Source organism: Chrysochloris asiatica, unplaced genomic scaffold, assembly GCF_000296735.1.
Source record: "Chrysochloris asiatica unplaced genomic scaffold, ChrAsi1.0 scaffold00003, whole genome shotgun sequence".
Lineage (NCBI taxonomy): Eukaryota > Metazoa > Chordata > Mammalia > Afrosoricida > Chrysochloridae > Chrysochloris > Chrysochloris asiatica.
In genome coordinates this window covers 51989262-52012642 of record NW_006408521.1, presented here as the reverse complement: position 1 = coordinate 52012642, position 23381 = coordinate 51989262, and the positions used below count along the sequence as shown (strand labels likewise).

General features: G+C 44.4%; 1 protein-coding gene across 3 annotated transcripts in view; it reads left to right on the top strand.

The window, feature by feature from the left end:
* The window catches only part of ATE1 (arginyltransferase 1), a 153104-nt gene that overhangs the window by 41359 nt on the left and 88364 nt on the right, over positions 1–23381 (top strand). For all 3 annotated transcript variants that reach the window (XM_006831419.1, XM_006831417.1, XM_006831418.1), the window contains exon 8: positions 10467–10499. In XM_006831419.1, coding sequence (XP_006831482.1) covers positions 10467–10499 — 33 coding nt within the window. The remainder of the gene's footprint in view (positions 1–10466; positions 10500–23381) is intronic.

The window sequence follows — 23381 nt, the reverse complement described above, 5'->3', positions numbered from 1 at the left end:
AGCACGCAGCCTCTCTCCCTCTCTGGATCTAGAGTCCCCAGCCACTCCATCTCTCCACGTCATCGCCTCTGCCTCCATCTTCATCTGATTTCTTGACTGCTGCTTCCGTGGGCATTGGTTGTAGATCCTAGCAAAATGAAATCCTTGAACAATGTCCATCTTTTCTCCATTTATCATGATGTTGCTTCTTGGTCCAGTTGTGAAGATACTTATTTTCTTTGTATTGAGGCATAATCTGTACGGAAGGCTGTAGTCTCTGATCTTTGGCAGGTCCTCTTCACTTTCAATAAGCAAGGTTGTGTGTCATCTGCGTATCACGGGTGGTTAATACGTTTTCCATCCTGATGCCAGGTTCTTTTTCATAGAATCCAGTTGCTTGGATGATTTGCTCAGCATGCAGATTGAGTAAGAAAGGTGAAAGGATCCAACCCTGGTGCACACCTTTCTTGGTTTTAGATCACACAGTATCTCCTTGCTCTCTTCAAACAGCTGTCTCTTGGTCTATGTGCAGGTTCCTCATGAGCACAATTCAGTGTTCTGGGATTTCAGTTCTTCACAATGTTGTCTATTTATTACAATCTGCACAGTGAAATGCCTTTGCACAGACAATAAAACACAGATGGACATCTTTCTAGATGTTCTGTGTTTTGCTAAGATCCATCTGGTATCAACAGTGATAATTCCTCATTCCACATCCTGTCTGAATCCGGTTTGAATTTCTGGCATTCCCTGTTAATTTGTTGCTGCGATCATTTTTGAATTGTGTTCAGCAAAAATTTTACTTGTATGTGATATTACTGATATTGTTTGCTAATTTCTGCATTTTGCTGGATGACTAATAGTAGTCCATTTCAGCTCACTTGTGCCGATGATGTTGGTTTTGTGCATCCCATTCCATGTGTGCTGACTGCCAATTTTCCTAGATTCATACTTTGCACATTCTGTGTTGTTCTGATGATTGATGGATGTTTGCAGCTGCTTCTTTTCTCATTTGACTGGTGTCATATCAGCAAATAAAGGTCTCGAAATCAAACGCTTTGCTCCATCCATATAATTAAGGTTAACTCTAGTGGAAGAGGGCAGTGCTTCCCCAGTTGGCTTCCAACCTGAGGGGCTCATTTTCCAGCACTTTACCACAATAGACTATTGCTGTTCACTGGTCAGTTTTTTCATAAGTAGATTGCCAGGTCCTTCTTCCTAGTCTTAGTCTGGACGCTCCGCTGAAACCTGTCTAGCATGGGTGACCCTGCTGGTATTTGATATACTGGTGCCATGATTTCCAGCCTCCCAGCACACAGGCCACCACAGTCCAACACACGGACACATGAGCAGTGGTTGTTACTGGCAGTAGTTTCAGTTGCTAGAGCTTCTGAATGATTCACTTAAATAAGTTGTAGCAGAGGCATGTAAAATTCTCAGTATAGTGTAACTTTTGGGGGAGCCATGAAGGGGTGGAGTTAAAGCTAGCACTTGGAACATTTTCTCGTAAATTTTTTTTTGCTCAATAATTTCAAAAATCTTGTATGAGATCATAAACCATAGCATTATACAACTGCAGAGATGGGAGCTCAAGGTCCAGACCCTGTGTTCCTGTGGAGCTTACATTCTGGGGTGAAGGTGGGACGTAATAAACATAAGAAACCAGTAAGTTATATATAACAGGGTTGGGGACTGGGGGTGTACCATCCGAGTCAGTTCTGACTCACAGGTACCCTGTTTGGGGTTACTGAGGCTGTATATCTTTACAGGAGCCAAAAGCCTCATCTTTGTCCTGTGGGGCAGTTGGTGGGTTCTAATTTCTGTCCTTTCAGTTAGCAGCCCAGCTGGTATTCCACTGTGCTCCCAGGGTGGTAGCTGTGCTGGCTATGTGCCATCAAGTCAGGCCCGACTCCTAGTATCGGGTTTCCGAGGCTGTAAATCTGTATGTGAACAGAAAGCCTCATCTTTCTCCTACAGAGCAACTGGTAGATTCAAACTACTGACCTTGTGGTCAACAGCCCAGCTCATAATCCACTTCGCTGCCAGGACCCCTTATGTAGCAGGGTGGTGGCCATGGTGGTTAGGGTTGTGAGTCGGTTTTGACTCATAGTGACCCTGTTTAGGGTTTCAGAGGCTGTAAATCTTTAAGGGAGCAGAAAGCCTCTTCTTTCTCCTGTGGAGTGACTGGTAGATTTGAACTGCTGACCTTGCAGTTAGCAGCCCCGATTGTAATCCACTGTGCTACCAGGCCTCCTTGTAGAATAGGGTGGTGTTGTAAGTGCTGTCAAGTCGGTTCTGACTCATAGTGACCCTGTATAGGGTTTCTGCTGGTGAGTTGAACCGCTGACCTTGTGGTCCAGGGACTAAATGTTTTGGCAAAAGTAGACTAGGTGTATGGTGTGGGAGTTTAGGGATATTGGTTTATGGCTTGGAAATGAGATCACCAATGTTATTGGAGGGTTTGTTGTTGTTGGTGGTACTATTGTGTGCCATCAAGTTGGTTCCGACTGATAGTGGCCCTGTATAGCGTATTAGAGGCGTGGCTGGTGAGTTGGAATATTAGTAAAATATTAAGAGGAAAATGGGAGAAGGAGCTTGGTATTCTTTTGTGAGTTGGGGGCATAAACATTATGAACACGTCTTTTGGATTCCTTATTTTAACCCATTCAAACGGCATACTTGTAATGAAATGGGTGTTGGGCCTGGGGACTAGCGTGGCTGGGGACAAAGGACTTGGGTTAACTCATGTAAAGTTGACACCAGCCCTATCCAGTGGCAGCTTGCTGTAGTCCCAGGTCTGCAGATGTTTGGACTAGAATATTGATGCTGTCAAGGTAGAGAAATGTCGGGTGCAAGTCAGAACTCAGGTCAGACATTCCAGCCTGAAATCTCAGCTCCCCGCTGTAGGATAAAAGAAACACTGGACTGCTAACCACAAGGTCAGTAGTTCAAACCCCCCAGAAGCTTTCTTGGAAATCCTATATGGGGTCACTCTGAGTTGGAACTGACTTGATGGCACTTAGCAACACCACCTAATTACCAGTGTGGCCAGGAGCAGGCGCCCCAGTTCCTCTACTTTCTAAGCAGCTCAGGTCCCACATTTGTAAACAAGGAGGGGAAGTGGGAGCAATAGGACAACAGGGTTTGTTGTGAGGATGAAGATCAGTATACATGGAAGGGGCTTGGCTGAGACACTGTCACCAAGAGTCATCAGAGATCAGATCCAGGGCAGACTAGTGGTGCTTCTGGTCTACCCAATCAGCGTTTTTCTTTGTTTTTTTCCATTTTAATTCAAACTCTTGTTTGAATTTAAAAAAAAATAATTAAATTTTGATAGTAAATTAGAATCAGTTCTTAAGTTTCTTCAAAGAATGTGTGTCTATATTTCAGTCTTATTAGCTTTTAGTATGCCTGCTCTTCCCACCACATAAAGCCGGTAGAATGTATTATTGAGCAGAGATTTGTGTGTGTTTCTGAACTGCTCTACTTGCAACTGGAGACAGAGGGACTCTAGAGATTTCTGGTTTTGACTCCAGTGATGAGTTTTTCACTTCTACTTAGAGCTGACCTCTCCTTCGATAAACTTGCTGTGTTGCACTGCCAACCACTAGAGCAGGTTCTGTGCTGGTTTCCCCGACTTCAAAAACTAGGAGGCCAGAGGCTGAAGAGAGAGATGCACGCTGGCCAGCTGAGTGCCTTGAACCAAGTACTGCGTAGTAAACGTTCCCTGAAGGAGCGAGCGAGTTGATCATTCTTAGCAAACCTCTGGAGAGCAAGCTTGGCTGTGGCCAAGTGGAAAACTACTCAGAAGAAAATCGTGTTCTTGAAACTTGTGCCTTAACGCAAAAAGGACAACTCAGACGATGTCAAACGCTTTTGACGGTTGTCCTAGTATACTAAGTAAAAGCTGCTCTTAATTTCCTGAGCACTGGTGTTGAGCAGCGCCCTACCACGAGGTAAGCACATTTTAGTGAGTGCAAAGCCCTTACTGAGGAATCCTCTTGCTGCGAGCACCATTTGTCTCTTGCTTTTGTATCCGAGGTCTGCTTTTTCCATTAAAGCTGAGGGGCCTCGAGTTTATGGCCCCCTGGTAAAGACATGACAAGCGAACAATGCTACCTATTGATGACTGGTCTAAACAAGAGCAGTGTGTGTGTTTGCAGAGCAATTCATTGTGTATGCCAAGGGATTTAGCTCACTGCTTATGTGTGTAAGAAACTGTTGAGTTTGTTGTAGTCAAACAAAGTCACAGTAAAATGGACATATTATACGTATGATTATTTCTCCAGTGCATAAATCTGTTTTATTTAAGTGTGTGTAAAACTAGGGAATATGTTTGTATAGGACTGGATATTAGTGTATTATATATTCATTGGAGTCCTAGTGTGGTGCTGTAGGGTGAGCATGGGCCTGCTAACCACATGGTTGGTGGTTCAAACCCACCAGCCATGCCTCACCTGGGTCACTATGAATCAGAACTAACTCAACAGCACTTAAGAACAACAACAATATATTCGTTAGCTTTTTATTAGCCATCTTAGAAATAGCTCATAATTTGTACTTAGAATGACTTCCAGATTTCTTTCTCCAAGCCTATAGAGGAATGTGCTTTTTCTCTCTAATTTCTCATATAAATATTGAATTTCTATCATGTTCCAGCCACTAAAGTAGATCTTGGCGATTCTTAGATGGGTAAGACATGCAAGATCCTTGCACATATTAGCAAACAAATTAAATTTAAAATGCTTCTAAAAGCTTCTATTCATAGGCTTCTATTAATGTTAAAAATACATAAACATTCAATTTCGTGATAGATTTCATTTCTTATCACTTTGACCAGAGATAGAGTCTCAGAAACCCTATACAGAATCACTGTGAGTCGGAAGTGACTCTGTGGCACTTAACAACAACTCGCTTTATAGGACCCTAGTGGCATTGTAGGTTAAACATTAGACTGATAACTGCAAGGTTGGCGGTTTAAACCCACCGGCAGTTCCTCAGGGAAAAAGGCTGTCTGCTTCTGTAAAGTTTAACCTCCTAACCCCTAGGTTACTTTGTCCTTCTAGGGTCGCTATGCATCGGAATCCACTCGACGGCAGTGAGGTTTTTTTTTCAGGGGCAGGGGGCGACCCAGGTACTCAGTCTGCTATCATCTGAGTGGTGATGGGTCAGTAAGTGCCTGAGGGTCTTGGCACTTACTCCACGAAAGTGTGTACAAGGCTTGCTGCCACAGGGATGAAAGGGGCTTATCAGTTCTAACTGATGATATGTCTCACTCCTGTTTTGTGCACTTGGGACATTTTGGGTAAACAGTGAACATAAAATACTTTATACTCCTCTGGAGAGAATGAGAGAGCCCTGGTGGCATTTGGGATTAGCTGTTGGGCTGCTAACTTCAAGGTCAGCAGTTCAAACCCACCAGCCACCCTGTGGAAGAAAGTTAGGCGGGTCTACACAGTACAGATTTTCAGGAACCCTATGGGCAGTTCTGTCCTGTCCTGTTAGGTCTGTTATGAGTCACAAGTGACTCCTCAGCAGGGAGTGGGTGAGTGGAGGCCATGAGACAGGCGGGGGTGAGTGGGGGGGTGGCTACCCGTGCAGACTAGCGCGGCAGCCCCTGGTATGGTGGGTGGTGTGCTCTGAGGGCTGAGGTCAGTAAGCAGCTAGGGAACAGCAGCACCGGGCCCTCGTGTGTCCTCCTCGGCTTCTTAGAGACTAGAAAGATTTTAAATCTTCTCAATCTGCTGCCTTTGCTCCTTCGATTCCAGGCATAGATCAGAGCCCTTGTGGTTTTTAAAAAGGTTCAGACATGACGGAAGAATTAGCATTAAATGTTTTCATGAGTTTCATAAAGTGAATCCCAAGGGTAATGCTGGCCTTTGGTATCAAAATACTTAGCTGTTCAGGGTTGAGAAGGCCACTGTCGGGCGACTTCTTCCTTTCTCGTCTATGTTAGACTCATGCCCTGCAAGTAAGAATCCTACTGAGGTAGATCTCTAGATCTTTTGTAGTGTTATAGGATAAGCACCAGACTGTTAACCTGCAAGGTCAGAAACCCCGTGCAGGATCACTATGAAACTGATTCGATGGCACTTAACAATAACACACAACATGACATAAAAATTGTCCCCCACTGACTCGGTCATACTCGCCTGCATTTATAAGGGTCTGGTCACCTGTAAGTGCTTTCTTGTTCTGTTCTAGGTTTGACGTGGGCTTGATGGCAGGGTGTAGGAAAGGAATGGTCTACATTTTTAAGTCTTAAGTTAGGTCCATATAGTTTCAATTTAGTGATTGATTTTGTGATAGACATTTCTGAGTTCAGTATCAGAAACCCGCCCTGTGACGGGTGGTCCTGAACATTGTTGTTGACCCAGGAGGGTATGTGCGTTAGTTCTCGTTGGGGGTTAAGGTCTCCAGGATTCTGACCTGATGGGTCACTGTGACTGTCTGGTCTCAGGTCCCGTTGCCCTGACACCGTGGATCATTTTATAAATCTGTAGATGATGAGATAGGTAGCTTATCATGCTAGCACAGGCAAGCATCCCAGCTGTACGTGAGTCCCTCTGTGAGGGAGGCGTTGATGACGCGACAGTTTATAAAGGGCATTATAGGAGCAGGGACTTGAACATCCAACTTCTCTGACTGCTGATCTGGTGTATTCTGAGGTTGCCTGGAAGAGTCGTTTCCAAAAGCGGTCCATGAAATTAACCAAACAAAGCAAACCTGCAGCCACCCAATCAGTTTTGATGCTTGGAGGACACTGTAGAGGCACTCCGCAGTGTTTCTGAGGCTATAAATCTGTATGGAAGCAGACGGCCACATCCTCTCCTGCAGAGCAGCTGCTAGGTTTGAACCACTGACCTTGTGACTAGCTGCATAGCGCTTTAGCCACGGCACCACTCAGACGCTCTTGTCTTTGACGTAGGTAAAATGGAAAGGTACCATATGTGGTTATGCTTACTGCTACGTGTTTCTGAATGATGTGCATTCCTGTCTGTAAAATCACTCTGATATTTTGTAAAACACGAAGGTCTTTATTTTCTTAGTCATACAAGAGTAAGTCAAAAAGTCTGGCTGTTAAATCATAGAAACGTTTATTTAACAAAAATCAAAATGTGAAGCGACAGTTTCTTGACATAGTCTCCATTTAAGTCTATATACACTTCTGAAGATGGGGTAGTCATTTCTAACCCTTCCCTCAAAAATTCTGCCTTGAAGGACTCAAATTGTGTTTCTTCTCAGTGTTTCTTGAATTTGAGGGACCAGAAGTCTGAAAGTGCAAGATCAGGGCTGTAGGGAGGATGGTGTAAGTTTTCCCACGGAAATCCTTATGGAACAGCCCAGGCTACCCTTGAAGATAGAGAGACAACTTTCCCGGCCTTCTTCTCCTCAGTGCGGGTTTTAGGTTTCTTAAGACTTCTTCCTAGAAAACCCTCATGGTTGCCCTGTGTTGAGAAAATCTATCTAGGGGACGCCTTTGAAGCCCCCCAAACAGTCACCCTAACCTTCTGAACTGACCTCTCTGTCTTGCATTTAGCTGGCCCAGCAGATCTCTGTGGAACCACTGTTTTGATTGGACCTTTGAAGGCCCTGTAAGGAGACTAGGACAAGTGTATTACTGGGCGAACCTGTCTGCACTGTCCACTGAGGGCAGAGGCACATGTAAACACGTTCTGTTTGGAATAAACCCATGCCTGTGTGAACCAGAACCCTGGTAGCAATCCTTTGTAATTTAGTCTCCTATATAGAGTAGGATCCTTCTTTGTACCTGTTAACTATAGCTATTGCACAGTGGGCCCTAGGGTGGCACTGTTGTAGGATAAGGACTGCACTGCTAAGCTTCAAGGTTGGCAGTTCAAACCCATGAACTGTTCTCAGAAAACCTATACAGGGTTGCTATGAGTCCTAACTGACTCGACGGCATACAATGATGACGACAATTGCACGGCATTTCTAATGGAATAGTAAGCACAGGCCTGGGAGGAAAGGGATACTGATGTGTGATTCCAGCTGTGGCCATCGTCTTTTCTTTTTTTCTTTGTTTTTTCATTTTAAAGCTGATCAGGCATCGTGGTGGCATTCATTAAATGACATCTATTTCTGCAGTTAAATTTCAGTAGGTAGCCAGAATGTTTTTTGCATTCATATGTGCTTTTTTAATGATTTTTCTTTTTCAAAGTATTGCCATCTGGGTTGAGCATAATATGTGTAAATTCATTATGAAAGAATTTACCAAGTAATTAACTGACGTGAAATGAAATAGCAATGGATTCTTCCCATGCACTCATAGAGAAGCAGCAGTTTTGAAATCTTTTTCATGTGCTGTGAACAGGAAGGACTGTGTGTGTGCCTTGTGATTTGTTATTCTGTTTCACTGCTTTAGGGACAGAGAACTCTTATTGATGTATTTCCAAGTTTGGAAGCTTCAAATGGGGCAGGAATTTTGAGGTGTGTTTTGAAATAGCCACGATACAGATGCAACACATACAAACCACAGAGATGTGTGTAAATTTTCAGTGCTTGAAGGAAACATTGATTTTCTTGGAGAAGGTCTACAGGTTTCTCTCTGTTGTTATTTAAAATCACTTCCATTCTAAATGATTCCTTAATTACTGCTGAACTTGAGGTATTTCTAGATTCAGACCTACGATGTATTTAGTCAAGGTGTACAGACTGAGGAAAATCATAAAAGAGCCTAAAGAAATCAAATTTCTCATTTTGTCATCAAAAGCCTCCCCAGGCCTCCCTTGTTGGTCCCCACTGTGAGAATTTACTAGCCTCTAAGCTCATACTTTTTCACTCTTGAAAGGAAGTTTGGGATTGCCTTATGTGGGGTGACCATGCACAGACTCGAAGATCACAAAAGTTGCATTTCACATTTCAAAGAATCTTCTGTGTCATCTTAGCTTTATGAAAATTCAGTATTTTGGTCTAACTTGCACTTTCAGAAAGTTCTCTTAGCAGGTAGCATAGTTGAATTGCTTACTGCTATAATTTAAATTTAGAAACCATTGTTCATGGGTCAATTTGAAAGCACCTTGTCCTCCGGGGCTTAAATGATGCTGAGTTAGATCCGTAGTAACTTTGGCATGCCCTCATGATACTCCTTTAGGAATGTATTTGCGTTTTTGTTTTGTTTTTTTGGGGGTGGGGTGGCGAGTGCCTGATAATAATATATTTTGTAACCGTTAGACATTCCCTTAGAGAGTTCTATAAGCTGTTGTTAGAGGCTGAGGCGCATTGTGTTCTTAGTCTCCCATCATCAGTGGTTTTGATAGTTGATGGATCTCGGTTGATCTGTGCACTCCCTTCTAGTACTCTTCTTCCAAATGTGTTTCAGGGAAAGTGCAGACATTGTCTCATTTCACTGGTAAATATTTCCTTGTGTATGTCTGAAAGAGGATATAGGTGATTTCTATTCCCTGAGTACTAGCTAGCTTTGTTGTGGAGAGGAAGATCACAGTGCTTGGGGACAGTCCTGGGCACTGGTTTTATTGTCATTAATTTGCATTTAGAAAGCTGGAGAGTTTATACTACTTGGTATTTTATTACAGTAAATCTCTGAGGATTTGAAATGTCGATTCTGTAAATAACACAGAAGAAGGAAACATTAGAAATTATGATCATGTATTATTTATGAGGTTATGTGGCAGTCCACATTTCAGAGATGAGCTGTAATTTGCCTTGTCATGCCTGCCCCCACCCTCACCCTCATCCCCCCCCCAAAAATAAAAAGTTGTAATTTCTTTCTTTTAAAGCTAAGAGAAACAGGCATGACACTTAGTTTCAGATGACATTCCATAAGCCTGCATATGTTTATGGAGCAGAAAACCAAAATCTGCCTGTGGAATAGAGGAAAGGAGGGCAGGGCAGGGTAAACATTGAGGCCCGAGTGCCTAATTGTAGCATCCAATCCAGTTACGGGTCCCATGCCCCATTTTGCTCATGCAGCCTCCTACTGCGTCTTGGTTTTTATTTCTCCCCACTGGTTTATATCCGTATCCTCTTGGCATTTACTAAACCCTACCAGTGACATTTAGGGTCAGGAGAATATGGATTCCTCTCTTGGAAGGTGATTTATTATGTAGGGTTTAGGAGGTAAAACTAAGAGGAATGAAATATTTAGGACTAACTTGGATTTTCTTTATTACTTTTATACACATTTTTTTCTTTTTAGATGTTTGTTTAAATTGATTCAAATAACTGGGCACCTGATATGGATTAGGTTGTACTCCGTGAATAAATTATGTGAGGGGGCTTCAAAAAGTTTGCGGAAAGTTTCTATTACCATTTATTCCATTTTTTTCACGAACTTTTTGAAGCCCCCTCATATGATGTATGAAAGCATTAGTTTTGCATAGACCCTTAGGTTTACTTTTACTGTTCTTAATGGAAGATTGTATAATAAGTGTTCTTTTTTCTCTTCTCTCTTTTACTCCTCATTTATTGGATGCAATGGATTCTATTCAAATTCAACTCTGAAGTTCACAAGATTCCTTTGCAGCTCGCCTTTGGAGGTAAGAATGTCCTCTCCGACCTGTGTACTAGAATTACTAATTGATGAATGAAATTAATCATGGATTTGATCCCTTAGGAGGTGTGCTTTTGGCAGGGCGCACTTGTAATGAATGAATGTAACCTCTTTAGGAAGAACATTTTTAGAAGTTACAGTGATTCGGGTTTTATAGGAACTTTCACAGCAGGACATTGCCTCTAGTGTTTTTAAATTGTATTTTCTTTTGTAATATTTAGAGTGAAATCAGTCCTTGATTTTACAGATGCTTGCTGTATCTCAGTTACTCACACAACTATTTATCTAAGTCAACTGTATATATTGTCTTTGAGGGGGGCTTTAAAAGGTTTGTGGAAAATGTGTATTATCTTTAAATTCTACTTTTCAACCAACTTTTGGAAGCTCCCTTTAAACTCCCCCGATGTTCAGAGAGCGTGGAGAAATCCCGGGCAAGGCTGCATCTAGGAAGGTCCAGTTGGTTGGAGACTTTGCTGGAGAATCTTGGGCTGATTGCTGCTGCGTGTGCCGTCTAGTGGGCTCCGACTCATAGTGACCCTACATAGAGTCTGCATATCTTTACGGGAGCAGAAAGCCTCATCTTTCTCCTGAAAAGCGGGTGGTGGATTTGAACTGCTGACCTTTTGACCTTTTAGTTAGCAGCCCAGCACGTAGCCCACTATGCTCCTGGGGCTCCTTGTGGACTGATGAGGAAAGAGATGAGAAGAGAGCATGCCTGGAGCTGTGTCTGCTCTTCAGCTGGGGCACCGCTGTGAGCCGTGTCATTGTGAGCTGTCATTGAAAACCACCATCCTGTTGACTGCTGGGCAGTCCGTTCCGTTCTGACCATGGCAACAGTGACCCACAGCGGTGCTCTTCCTTGCAGGAGCCATGCGGGAAAGAGAGACATGGGAATGTTTTTGATGATGGCTTCTGGAATAACAGGTGTTGCAGGCTGTGGCTGTGGTTGAATAGTGGCTTTGCCCCTTACTTCTCCCTGTCCCTCCAAACGCATGTTCACCTGGAACTTCAGACCTTTATTTGGAAATAAGCTAATGTGAGTAGTTAAGAACCTCGAGATACAAGCATCCTGGATTTAGGATGGGCCTAAATCCAATGCCTGGTGTCCCTATAAGAAGAGGAGAGCTGTGCAGAGGAGAAGGCAGAGACTGGAGCGATGTTGCCACAAGCCAAGGAGCTCCTGGGAGAGGTTTGGAAATTCCTCCCCTGAGCCTTCAGAGGGAGCCTGGCCCAGTGGTACCCTGAGTTCAGACTTCCAGCCATTAGAACTGTGAGGGAATCAGTTCCTGTGGTTTTCAGCCACTGGGTTTGTGATCATTTGTTACTGTGCCCTAGGAAATGACTACAGACTTACATCAGGACAGTCGTTCAGATTTGACTTTGAAACAGTCTGGCCTTGAAGAAGAAAGGGCGTGTTGGGAACTGAGGTCAAGAGGTGATGTTGATAATGTTGATTATGTTGATAATGTGTGGGGCGGGACTCCTGTATCAGCAGGGGCTGAGTAGGCTGAGTTAGTAGGGGAACTAGGCTGTGCTGGCTGACCTGTGGAGAGTAACAGGACTAAGACTGATGTCCATTCACTAGGGCAAGTGTGGAGAGGATGCTAGTGAATGGCAAAGCTGTTTCTAGTGGAGCTCCAGTGGACTATTGAATGTCAGCTCATGGAGAGAGGGACGGCCCTGTTGGTCTTGTTCCCATGTATTTCCAGTTTTATCTTAATTAATAATAATAAATTCAAAACCCATCGCAGTAGAGTCAATTTCAACCTATATAGGGTTTCCAAGACTCCCATCTTTATGAGAGTAGACAGCATCATCTTTCTCCTGTGGAGTGACTGGTGGATTTGAACTACCGACTTCGAGTTTAGCATTCCAACACCTAGCCCACACTGCCACCAGGCCTCCTAATGGGAAGCTCCAAAAGATTATTTGTTGAATGAATGAAGGAAGGAATGAGCCGGAAAACACATGAGTAGGTGAGACTGAGAGTAGCAGGCTTTTTACCCGTAAATTTGGCGGCAGGACTAAACGGGGCTGACATCTTTTCATATATAGTTAACTGTGTCCCCAGCTTGATTGTAGTTGCTTAAGATCAGGATCATTGTCTTTCTCATCTTTGGCTCTCTCTGTTATCGATAGGGTTTGGCACCTATAGTAAGGTGCAGTGAATTGTGTGCGTGACCCTCTTTGTGATAAGCACAAAGTGATTGGATGGGACTCTGCAAATAAGCTGCTTGTGGCCCACCACCCAGGTTGATACGGTACCTGGAACCCATGCGGGAGTGTGACCGTGCAAATACAGTATATGGACCCCTAATAAGGGGATTGGTCAGGTTTGCTACCCATGAGGGACTGTGACCATGTAAATGTAGAACCCTCACAAGTCCTGGGATGGGATGGTGCTGTGGGTTAATGCACCAGACTACAAAGTCAGTTTGAACTGCAAGGTCGGCGGTTCAGGCTCACCAGCTGCTCCTTGGAAACCTTATACAGGATTGCTGTGGGTCGGAACTGACTCGGCAGCACTTAACAACTTTCCTAGTAGACCCCCTCTACCCCAACTGTGGGTCTGCCCTGTGTGTTCTCTGTGGCCATTGCAGTGGGTTTTGAGAAGTAGCGAGTGCCATGGCAGAGAGAGCTGGTGTAGAGCTGACGCAAAGACTGGAGAGAGGAGGGCTGTTCCCTGTGCCTCAGAGGAGTCCTCCTGGGACTGATGCTGATGAGGGGAGCTAGGCGACAAGGGCTGCCACCACCATGCCCTTTGCACATAAGCCAAACAAGTGGTTTATTGGATTACATTTACTACTCTGCTTAAACACTGGGAATATATGAGGGGGCTGTTAATTCCATTTTTCCATGAACTTTTCAAAACCCCCTCATTTATGTGGAAACTTTCACCTTTGATAGGAACTAGAAGGGAGATTGTCATGATCGAAGTTCAGGGATTGTCTGTCCTTTTCTGTCAGAACTGCTCTCCCTGTTTAGTGATCCAGAGCTGTCTTTTCCCTTGGATGTATCGCTCTGTGTTCTTCCTGGGCTTAGAACATGATGAAATCCAAATTAGAGCTGACCAAACTGCTCCTCTTGTCTTGGTGGGAAAGACTTTGAGGGCTTCCTGTTGATATTTTTCTAGCCTGGAATTTTGCAGTGGCCACCTGATGACTTAGCTAGAGGTGGCTGCCCCCAGGACCAAGGAAAGTGCAAGTCTTTTAATACTGAATTTTACCATGAAGCTGCAGGTTTAGCTGGTGAAGGAAAATGACTAGTATGGTAAATTTCCAAACCCCCTCCCCAGTTTTGTATAAAGGAACAAATAATTCTGGTTGTTCTTAAGTGCCATTGAGCAGTTCTGACCCATAGCGACCCTCCCTGTTTAAGGTTTCTGAGGAGCTTCTGGTGAGCTTGAACCACTGACTTTGCAGTTCAAACGGATTTGCAGTCTGGTGCATAGCCCACAGCGCCACAGACCATACACTGCAAGAGTCCTGCATGTGAATATGAAGGAAACGTAATTTCATTTTGTCCCCTCCAAACAACTGTGAATGAGCCATGTCCCTTTGCTGTATATTCCTAAATAGTTAACTGCCACATGAATCTAATGAAATTGTCAGGTTATAGCAATTACATCAGTAATCTGAGACGTGCCATTTGAATGGAGCCATGTGTGGAGAGTCGGTTACTCTCTGCGGGGCTGACCCTTTTAGGTGCCTGTAAGCTCAAGACTAATAGAGCTCATTAAGCTTTATGGGGAAAGAGCTTTTATCACCTCATGTCAGACCACATACTTCCATTATAGTCCTAAATTTGGGCGGCTCTGAGGCTGCTGAGGTGCCCCCCCCAGTTTATACCAGGCCCATCCCTTATGGACATTTTATTGACATGTCTGAAGTGACATGTCTGAAGTCTGAATAACATTTTGTGTGGTACCACTTCCAGATGTTTTCAGTTAAACATAGGTAAATAAAAGGGATTATATATCAGAGACGAAAGATTCCTGGAATTCTCTTCTGTGTCAGATCTGCCCAGCCAATCCAGCAGAGTGTTGTCTCGTGGTCATTTTGGAGGCTGGGCATTTGGAGGACAGCTAACCACGTGCCAAGGCGGAACGCTGGGTTTCTCCTCCAGCATTAGTTATTGTCTGTGCACCTGAGAGCTTTTACTCACAAAGGCCCGCCTGTTCCTTCATCAGCCCAAGTCAGTCAGACTCTTTTACAGCATCCAGTGTGAATGAAATTTCCCTACATTATGTTCCTATACAGGGTCACTATGGCTGGTGGTCACGGTGGTGAAGTCCTGTTGAGTTGATTCTAACTCACAGTGACCCTGTATAGGGTTTCCAAGGAGCAGCTGGTGTGTTTGAACCATCGTCCTTGCCGTTAGCAATCCAGGACTTACCCTGCAGCACTAGATAGTCACAGTTTTCTCTGGAAGAAAGCTGAGCCTTAGGAAGCTAGATTAGCTAGGTGGACGTGACAGCGTTAACAAGTTAGGAAGGAGGAATTGAAACCATAACTTCTGGGAGAGCCTTCCGTTTTCCATAACATGGTACGCTCTTATTACATGGACCACTAAGTTAGAGATGCGTTTAGGAAGCCCCAGACAGTTGCTCAGGAAAGGTGCTAGTGGAATGGATAACTCTTGGTTGTCAGGGACTGTCCTGTGCACGATGGGATGTTGGCAGTATCCTTGACCTCCACTCACTGGATGCTAGTAACAGCCCCGGCTCCATCCCCACTCCTGTCCCCTTCAAGTTGGAACAACAAAAACATTTCTGTTCCTTGCCACTGAAAGGTCAGTGGTTCAAACCCACCTGTTCTTCCTCAGGAGGAAGGTTTACAGCCTTGAGAACTCTGTGAAGCAATATCTACTCTTTCCCTTAGGGTCCCTGTGAGTTGACAATGAGTTTATGCTTCCAGATAGCCCCTGGGGGCAAACTGGCTTCCTGTTGCAAATCACTGCCCTAGAGCAACCTTGAAGGGGGGGGGGGGGAGTGCAAATAGGTCTAGATAATAATTCAGTGTTGTTGTTAAGTGCCATCCCTCACCACTCATAACCACCACGGTTAGGGTTTTTGACGAGTGGCTGGTGGGTTTGAACTGCCAGCCTTGTGGTTAGCAGTCCAGTGCTTGGCCTACAGTGCCATAGCAGGACAGTGAAGATAATGATAAAAAGTTTTCAGTCTAGGCAAGAAAAAAGATGTGAAAGGAACAAAGAACAAGTGAGACCAAAGAAAGAAAAACAGACAGTAAGAGGATCGATTAAATCCCAGCCGAGTGACCGATGGGTCCATGAACTATAAATGGCCTCGACTCCCACGGTCAGTGGTTCAAAGCCACTCTTTAGAAATTGATCAAATTGTGACTACTGACTTCATCGGAACTTAGCAGCAGCAGCAAGCCAGAACTTTCTACGCTATGGGAATGCTCTGTGGTGTGTTGTCAGAACTGTAGCTACTAAGCACTTTAGGACTCATTTCACAATTGAAATAGCCACATGTAGCCAGTGACTATACTTTTGGATTGTTATTGTTAAGTGCCATAAAGTTGGCTCCGACCCTGTCTGGGGTTTCCGAGAAGCAGTTAGTGAATTTGAACTGCCGACCTTGCAGTTCAAACCGACCTTACAGCCAGTGCTTATCCTGCAGTGCCACACTACTGAATGTTGTTGTTTTTGTTAAGTGCCGTCAAGTTGATTCTGACCCATAGTGACCCTGTATAGGGTTTCCAAGGAGCAGCTGGTGAGCTTGAACCACCGACCTTGTGGTTCAAACCAACTTTGCAGTCCAGTGCATTAGCCCACAGCGCCACCCCAGAACCCCCCACACTTCTGGATAGTGTTGGTATAAATACTCCAACTGACAGCAGAGGTTCTCAGACTAATTTTTTTTTTTTTTTAAGCAAGATCTAACTTAAATACCAAGATAGAAATAGGTTAAAAGTATAAGGATAGAGTAAGATATGTATGCCAAAACTAATCATGAGAAAGATGGAGTAGACATATTAATATCAGACAAAGAAGACTTCAGGACAAAAAACTATTACCAAGAAGAAAAAGGGACATTTCTTAATGATAAAAAGACCAGTCCATCACATCAATCCACAGTAATTTGAAATGTGTATGTGCCACAAAATACATGAAGCAAAAATTAATGGAGCTGAAAGGGGAAATAGACAGATTCCCGGGTATAGTTGGAGACTTCCATGTTACTCTTAGTAATTGATCAAACAAGTAGACAAAAAATTAGACAGACTATAGAAGACTTGAACAACACCATCAATCAACTTTAATTGACACTGATAGTGTACCCCAATAACATACATATCTCTACATACATTGATAGATACACACTTTTCAAGTTCACAGGGAACATCCACGAAGACAGCTTATGCTGGGCCCTTACACAAATTCCAATAGATTAAAATATGAAAATCTTCTCTGATCAAAATAGAATTAAATTACAAGTCAATCACAAGTAGCACTCTTACAGTTTAAGAAGAAGAAGACAATCTATTTTTAAAATGCATAAGAGCCTTGAGGAAACAGTTCATACAAGAAGGCATAAAAATGACAAATAAGCCCATGAAAAGTTTCTCCATGTCATCAGTCATTGTTGTTGGTAAGTGCTGTCTCAGTCTTGCGGTTACCAGTCCAGTGCTTATCCTACAGTGCCACACCAGGACTCCACAGTAATCATTAGGGAAATACAAATTAAAACCTAATGAGCTACCAGCACAGGCCCACAAGATTAGCTGTTATTCCGAAGATAGACTGCATGTCTTGGTGAAGATCTGAAGAAATTGGATCCCTCATCCATTGCTGCTGGGAATGTAAAGGGATGCAGTCACTCTGGAAAACACTTTGGCACTTCCTTAAAATAGTAAGTATGTAGTGAACATTTCAAACCCAGGGAAGTGAAAATTGTCTGCTCCAGGACATGTAAGTGAGAACTCCTATTAGTATTATTCATAATAGCTCCAACATGGAAACAGCTCAGATGTCCACCAGCTAGTGAATGGATAAACAAAATAAGATCGACCCAGGCAATTGAATACTGTTCAGTAATAAAATGGAACAAACTACTGATACATGTGACAACACAGAGAAACCTAAAAACTACTGTGATAGGAGCTGGCAGACTGGGTGTTTGTTTCCTTTTATGTGAATTGTCCAGAGAAGGGAAACATATGGAGCCCAAAAGCAGATCAGTGGCTTTCTGCAAGTGTGGTCCGAGTGGGGACTGCCTGCCTGCAGGTGGCCGTGAGGGGAGTTGGGAGATGGTTCACAACTCCACTCTCAATGGGTGAATATTATGGTGTGTATTCTACCCGAAACCTGCACAAAATGTGTAGAATGGCTGGGCGCTCTGCTTCTGCTCTGCAGCTCTAGTTGTGGGGTAGTTGTTTCAGATGGTCGTCGAGTTGCCACTGTGTAGGACCAACTGCTATGGTCAGGATCACAATGGAAGGGCCTGGACAGAGAGGAGAGGAAAAATGGAGAATAAAATTCAAAATCATAGACAAGACCAGGCATATGCTCTCATGGTCTGACACTGGCCAGGCCCTTGGGCACCCTTGTAATTTGGAATTGAACCCCTCTACCTGCAGCCAGGAGCTCTGGTAGTGTAGTGGTTACGAACCGGGCTGTGAACTGCAAGGTCAGCAGTTCAAAACTACCAGCTGTTCCGTGGGAGAAAGATGAGGCGTTCTGCTCCCGTAAAGATTTACAGCCTCGGAAACCCAGTACAGGGTCGCTATGAGTCGGAACCGACTCCACGGCACACAGCCACCATCCACCACCTGCAGCCACAAGGTGCTCTGGTAGCATAGTGGTTACAAATTGGGCTGCTAATGGTCAGCAGTTCGAAACTACCAGCTGTTTTGCGGGAGAAAGATGAGGCTTTCTGCTCCCATTAAGATTTATAGCCTCGGAAACCCTGTGCAGGGTTGCTATGAGTCAGAAGCGATTCCACGGCACATCACCACCACTACCTGCAGCCAGAGAGTCGTGGTGTGGTGTTGTGGGTTAATGTGCTGGACTGCAAGGTTGGCAGTTCAAGCTCCCCAGCCGTTCCTCAGAAACTCTATACGGGGTAACTATGGGTCAGAATGGATTCAATGGCACTCAACAACTATCTGCTTGGGAGGACAAGCTATGTTGAAAGGCCCACTGCTAGGGCAGGCAGAGGTCACTAGGGAGCTAAAGCTCCTCAGGGTGGTTGGCAGTCGGGGTTGGTTCGCAGTAATCAGAATTGGGAAGCTGGGGTTTGCTTGGTCTACTGGACGTAAGCAGAAGTGTGGATAAGGGTGGATGCAGCCTTGGCAGTTTGGAAAATCACATGATTTTCAGGTAGTGTCAGAGGTTGAGTAGGTAAGGTAGCTGTTGGCTAGGGTCAGAGTTGGGATTTTGTATTGAAATCCCTCATATTTAGGGTGGTCATTTGCGTGTTCTTCCATTCATACACATAGCGAGAACTATTTTTTATAGGGCTGGGATCATGATATTTTATATTGCTTCTTTTCGTTTTAGTAGGAGAAATGTTTATCTTGTGATTAAAAAGTCTTTGTAAACACAGTTTCTGATTACTACATAACGCTTTCTTTTATGAATGCCCTGTAACTGACTTGCTCTGTCGGCGTGGTTGAGTTGATTCCCTTCCTCAGTGTGGAAGTGAATAGGAGTTGTGCACTCAGTGTCCTGGGCTGTCTGGAATAGGAGGGACTCAGACTCTGAAGTGAGACACCCTGTAGTGTGCTGAACTACTTCACACGTCTCCTCTAGAGTTAGTCTTTGTAGCTTCCACCAAACCTTTTTCTGATAGATCTGGGTAAGAGAAGGTAAATGATCTTTAACAAGGTTAATTGTACAAATTTGGAACTCTTCTACGTGGGTGTAAAATGAGCCATCTCAGAAAGCAGGAATGGAGATCTCATAAGCGGAGTGCATCCTTTGACACCAGAGACCCCTATGTATTGGACCTCCTAGACCCAGGGACAGAAAGCTGGAGAGGAGCAGCTACAGCAGGACCAAGATCCAGAGCGAGACACAGCGCGGTGAGCTTCGCAGCCTGTGAAGCGTGTAAAACCAAGTGACTGTGGGCAGAAAGGTTTATTTGCAGAATTGGGCACTTCCAGGCACTTAACTTGGAGGAGCTACGTTTGCGGACCCACAGAGCTGGAGCCAACTAGCTTCAGGCTGAGGCTTATGGTGGAGTGGTGTGCCTTGTAACAGGGCTGAAGGCTGAACAGGGCAGAGGCCATGTGTTCAAGGGCCAAAGAGAGGCCTGCCTGTGGAGGCAGCTGAGGAGAGGCTGTGCTGACTGGAAGAACTGTGTGCCGTGCATTGTCTGCTGTTGACTTGTAACCTGTTAGCTCCCCTAATAGGCCCCATGGCTGTGGACATGGCTCTGAGTCATGTGTGTGCCCTACAGTGGTGACTGAAGCCAGCTGAGGAAAGCTGCCTGCCAGAGGGGGGGCTTGGTGCTCAGGTTTTACTTTCCTCCCGAGCGCCCTCTCTACTGTCTAGATGATGTTTATCTGCTGGGGCAGTGTAAGTAGGGGAGAAACCCCTGAAGACTCCCCCAGTTGCTGCCTGAGCCCCAGTATGTTGCCGTGTGCCAACTGATAGCAACCCTGTATAGAGTTTCTGAGAGTGACTATTGAGTTGGAACTGCCAACCTTCCAGGTAGCCTACAGCAGTGCTGATCCTACAGCACACCGCAGCAGGACTCTGAGCCCTATTGTTGGGTAAAGTGCCTTTGAGTCAGTTTTGACTCATAGCTACCCCATGGTGGGTTTGAACTGCCAACTCTGTGGTTAGCAGTCCAGTGCTGATCCTACAGTGCCACACCGTGACTCCTGCCTCCCTTCAAATGCTGGTCCCAGAGCCTTGTACTTCCCTTTCATTTGCCCTGTTCCTTGAGCCCCTATCAGAGCTTGCTTTGGGCCAACCTGAGGCACTCTGAGGCAGGTGGGTCAGGAGACAGGTATACTTTATCAGTGCCGACCTGCATTCATTTTAGGAGTAACTTGGCTAGAAGCCAGCACGGGCCTATTAATATTGACGTCATTTGCACACAGCGCCTCTGGCACTCCACGGAGCCGCTCATTAATCACAGGAGCCGTGCTGTCCAAACCTGGTCGTTTTCTTTTGTACACCTAGAGGTGTGTCTGATAATTTTCTTCCCTCTTATCAGCAAAATCCTGGAATGTGAAGAACTTCTGAAAAAGCAGCTTTGCTTACTTATTTTTTCACATATCCAAAGCTTTGCACAAACTGCAGACTGAAGAAAGATAAACTATTCGATGTTCCTAATTGCATCCCTGATTTACTGGAGGGGACTTGGAAGACAGCGGCTGGTAGTGTGAGTCACTTTGCTGTGAAATGAGCCACCGATATGATTTTGTGTGGATCGTCCTCCAGGGTGTACCATCCAGAGCCCTGAGAACAAAAAATCTGAAGGGACGCAGTGTGCTCATCACCTACAAAGTGTGCCTGCGTGTTCGTTGTCATTGGTTTCTCATCGCCATCCCGGAGAGCGAACAGCAGGTTGATTCCTGGTTCACAATGGCAACACTGATACTTGTGAAAAGTTCATCACTGTCTTGTGAAGATGAAACAGCCAGACAGTGGACTTAGGGCTCAAATCCAGATCTCTGGATTCTGGGTCCTGGATGCAAGTCATGCCAACCTGCTGCCTTTCTGTTTGCACTGTGCAGTGACCCATTGCGCCCCAGTCGATCCTGACTCATACCGACCCTGTAGGACAGTAGAGCTGCCCAGAAGCAGACAGGCTCATCCTTCTCCTGGGGGACTGCTGGTGGGTTTAGCAGCTGGATGCTTAACAGCTGCACAACCAGTGTCCTTGGCCCCACCTCGACTTGTTTTTAAAAGACGTTCACATCAGTGGTTCTCATAAGTGTGGTGTCTCCAACTTTTTGGGTCCCCAGAGGCCTCTTCAGGGGGTTCGTAAAGTCTAACACTGAGGTGCTGTTTGCCTTTTCTCGATCATTCTTTCCCATGTGTGTGGTTTCCAGAGACATCATGATTAAACCCAGGGGCAGATCTGAGAGTCTGTTACTCCAGGCCTGAAAGATAGTTGCAGAAATGGCGAACAGTGCCATTCCTTTTGATTTGGTGTTTGTTTGTTTTTGGAAAATACGTTTTTCACTAAATATTAACATACAGTAGATTTATTATCATTTTTAAGTGAATTCACACATAGCATTCTTTCAAAATATCTGTGTTAATGTCTAATACAGTAAATATCTGTATATGTAATCTAATCACCAAAAACTTTCTGGGGGCCTCAGTAACTTTTCTAAGGGGTTGTTGTGTGCCGTCACATCTATTCCGACTCAACCTGTATAAAGGTTTCTGAGGAGCATCTGGTGGGACTGAACTGCTGACCTTGCAGTTAGCAGTAGTCTAGTGCTGACCTAAAGGAGTTTGAGAAGTACTGATTTGTATGATACCTATTTTCTTGCATCATCTGTAGTCTTAGCACCTTTTGTGTTTGTAAGTGACGGTTGAAAAGAGTTGAAAAAAATGCACGAGTTCCAGCCCAAGTATTGAAGTAGGTTTCATGGCCGTAAATGACTTGAGAAGATGACGTATTCCAGTACTCTGGACTAGAGCCCCCCTTGGAGAATGAAAGAAGGACTGCTTTGGCTTTGAGATGTGGCTCTCGCCGACTTGAGTGGGATGAGGGGGTAGGGAGGGTGCAGGGAGCTGGAGAATGTGCCTTGTTTTTTCATGTATTTTGTACTGATTTTTTTTTTTTTTAATTCAAATATGAAAGTGCCGTTCTTTAAATGCCTCCAGACATTTCAGAAGCAAGTAAAAAATGCGAAAGGTATCCTCTCCTCCTCATCCTCTAACTCACTGGGAGAAACCAAATTTTATATTTTTTACTGTGTATAAATAAACATAAAAGGTTCTGTTTTGTGTTCCTTTTTGATTGGTGAAGTTTTTCCTTCATTCTTCAACCTGTTTTTATCAGTTGCAGGTGTGTTTGAGCATCTTCCCCTGCCAGGACAGAGAAAGCCTGCGTTATTTTTTTTCCCATGGTGCTTCATGCCCTCTGTTTCGTCCCATTGGTGACTGGGTTAGTGGCTTCTGGATTCCTGAGAGGTGCAAACGCTTCAATGCTTGACCACAAGTCAAAAAGTTGTCAGTTTGAACCCTCCCAGAGGCAACGCAGGAGCCAGGCCTACTGAGCTGCCTTGAAAACGCTAATGAGACAATTTTGCTTTGAACACACTGGCTTTAGTCATGAGCTGAAATTGACTCGACGGTAACTAACAAAAACACAACTAGTGGCTTCTGGTTTCTCACTACAGTACTGAAGGGAATGTTCTCATAGGTCAGTCTTTATACAGATAATTCTGCAAGGACAGGGTCCGCCTGGGAGATTGATGGAACTCAAAAAGGATATGTTTATTAGTTTTTGTTACTGTTCTTTATACTTTTGTCTCTTCGTCTCTATTCCTCAAACACTTGTATTTCCATGTTTTAAAAGGTTAAAATAACTTGAAGTAAGGGTTACTTTTGAGAAGAAGACAATCCTATTATTACAGTTGCAAGTCAAGTGGAGCTGATGCAACAGATGTATGTGTTCATAGACACACACCAAACGCTTTAACTACCTAACATGCTTGATGCATGCATGCTGTACGTATTTTTACAAATGACGCAACCCCTCATGCATTAGTTTTCTATGGGTGTTGTATGTGTATGGTGCATTTTTTTTTTTTTTTTTAGAAGAAGTGTGGTGAATCTGTTTAGTTTGTTAAGGACCTTCGAGTCGATTCTGACTCACAGTGATTCAGCATGGGCTTGACTGGTGGATTTCAACCACTGACCTGTGGTT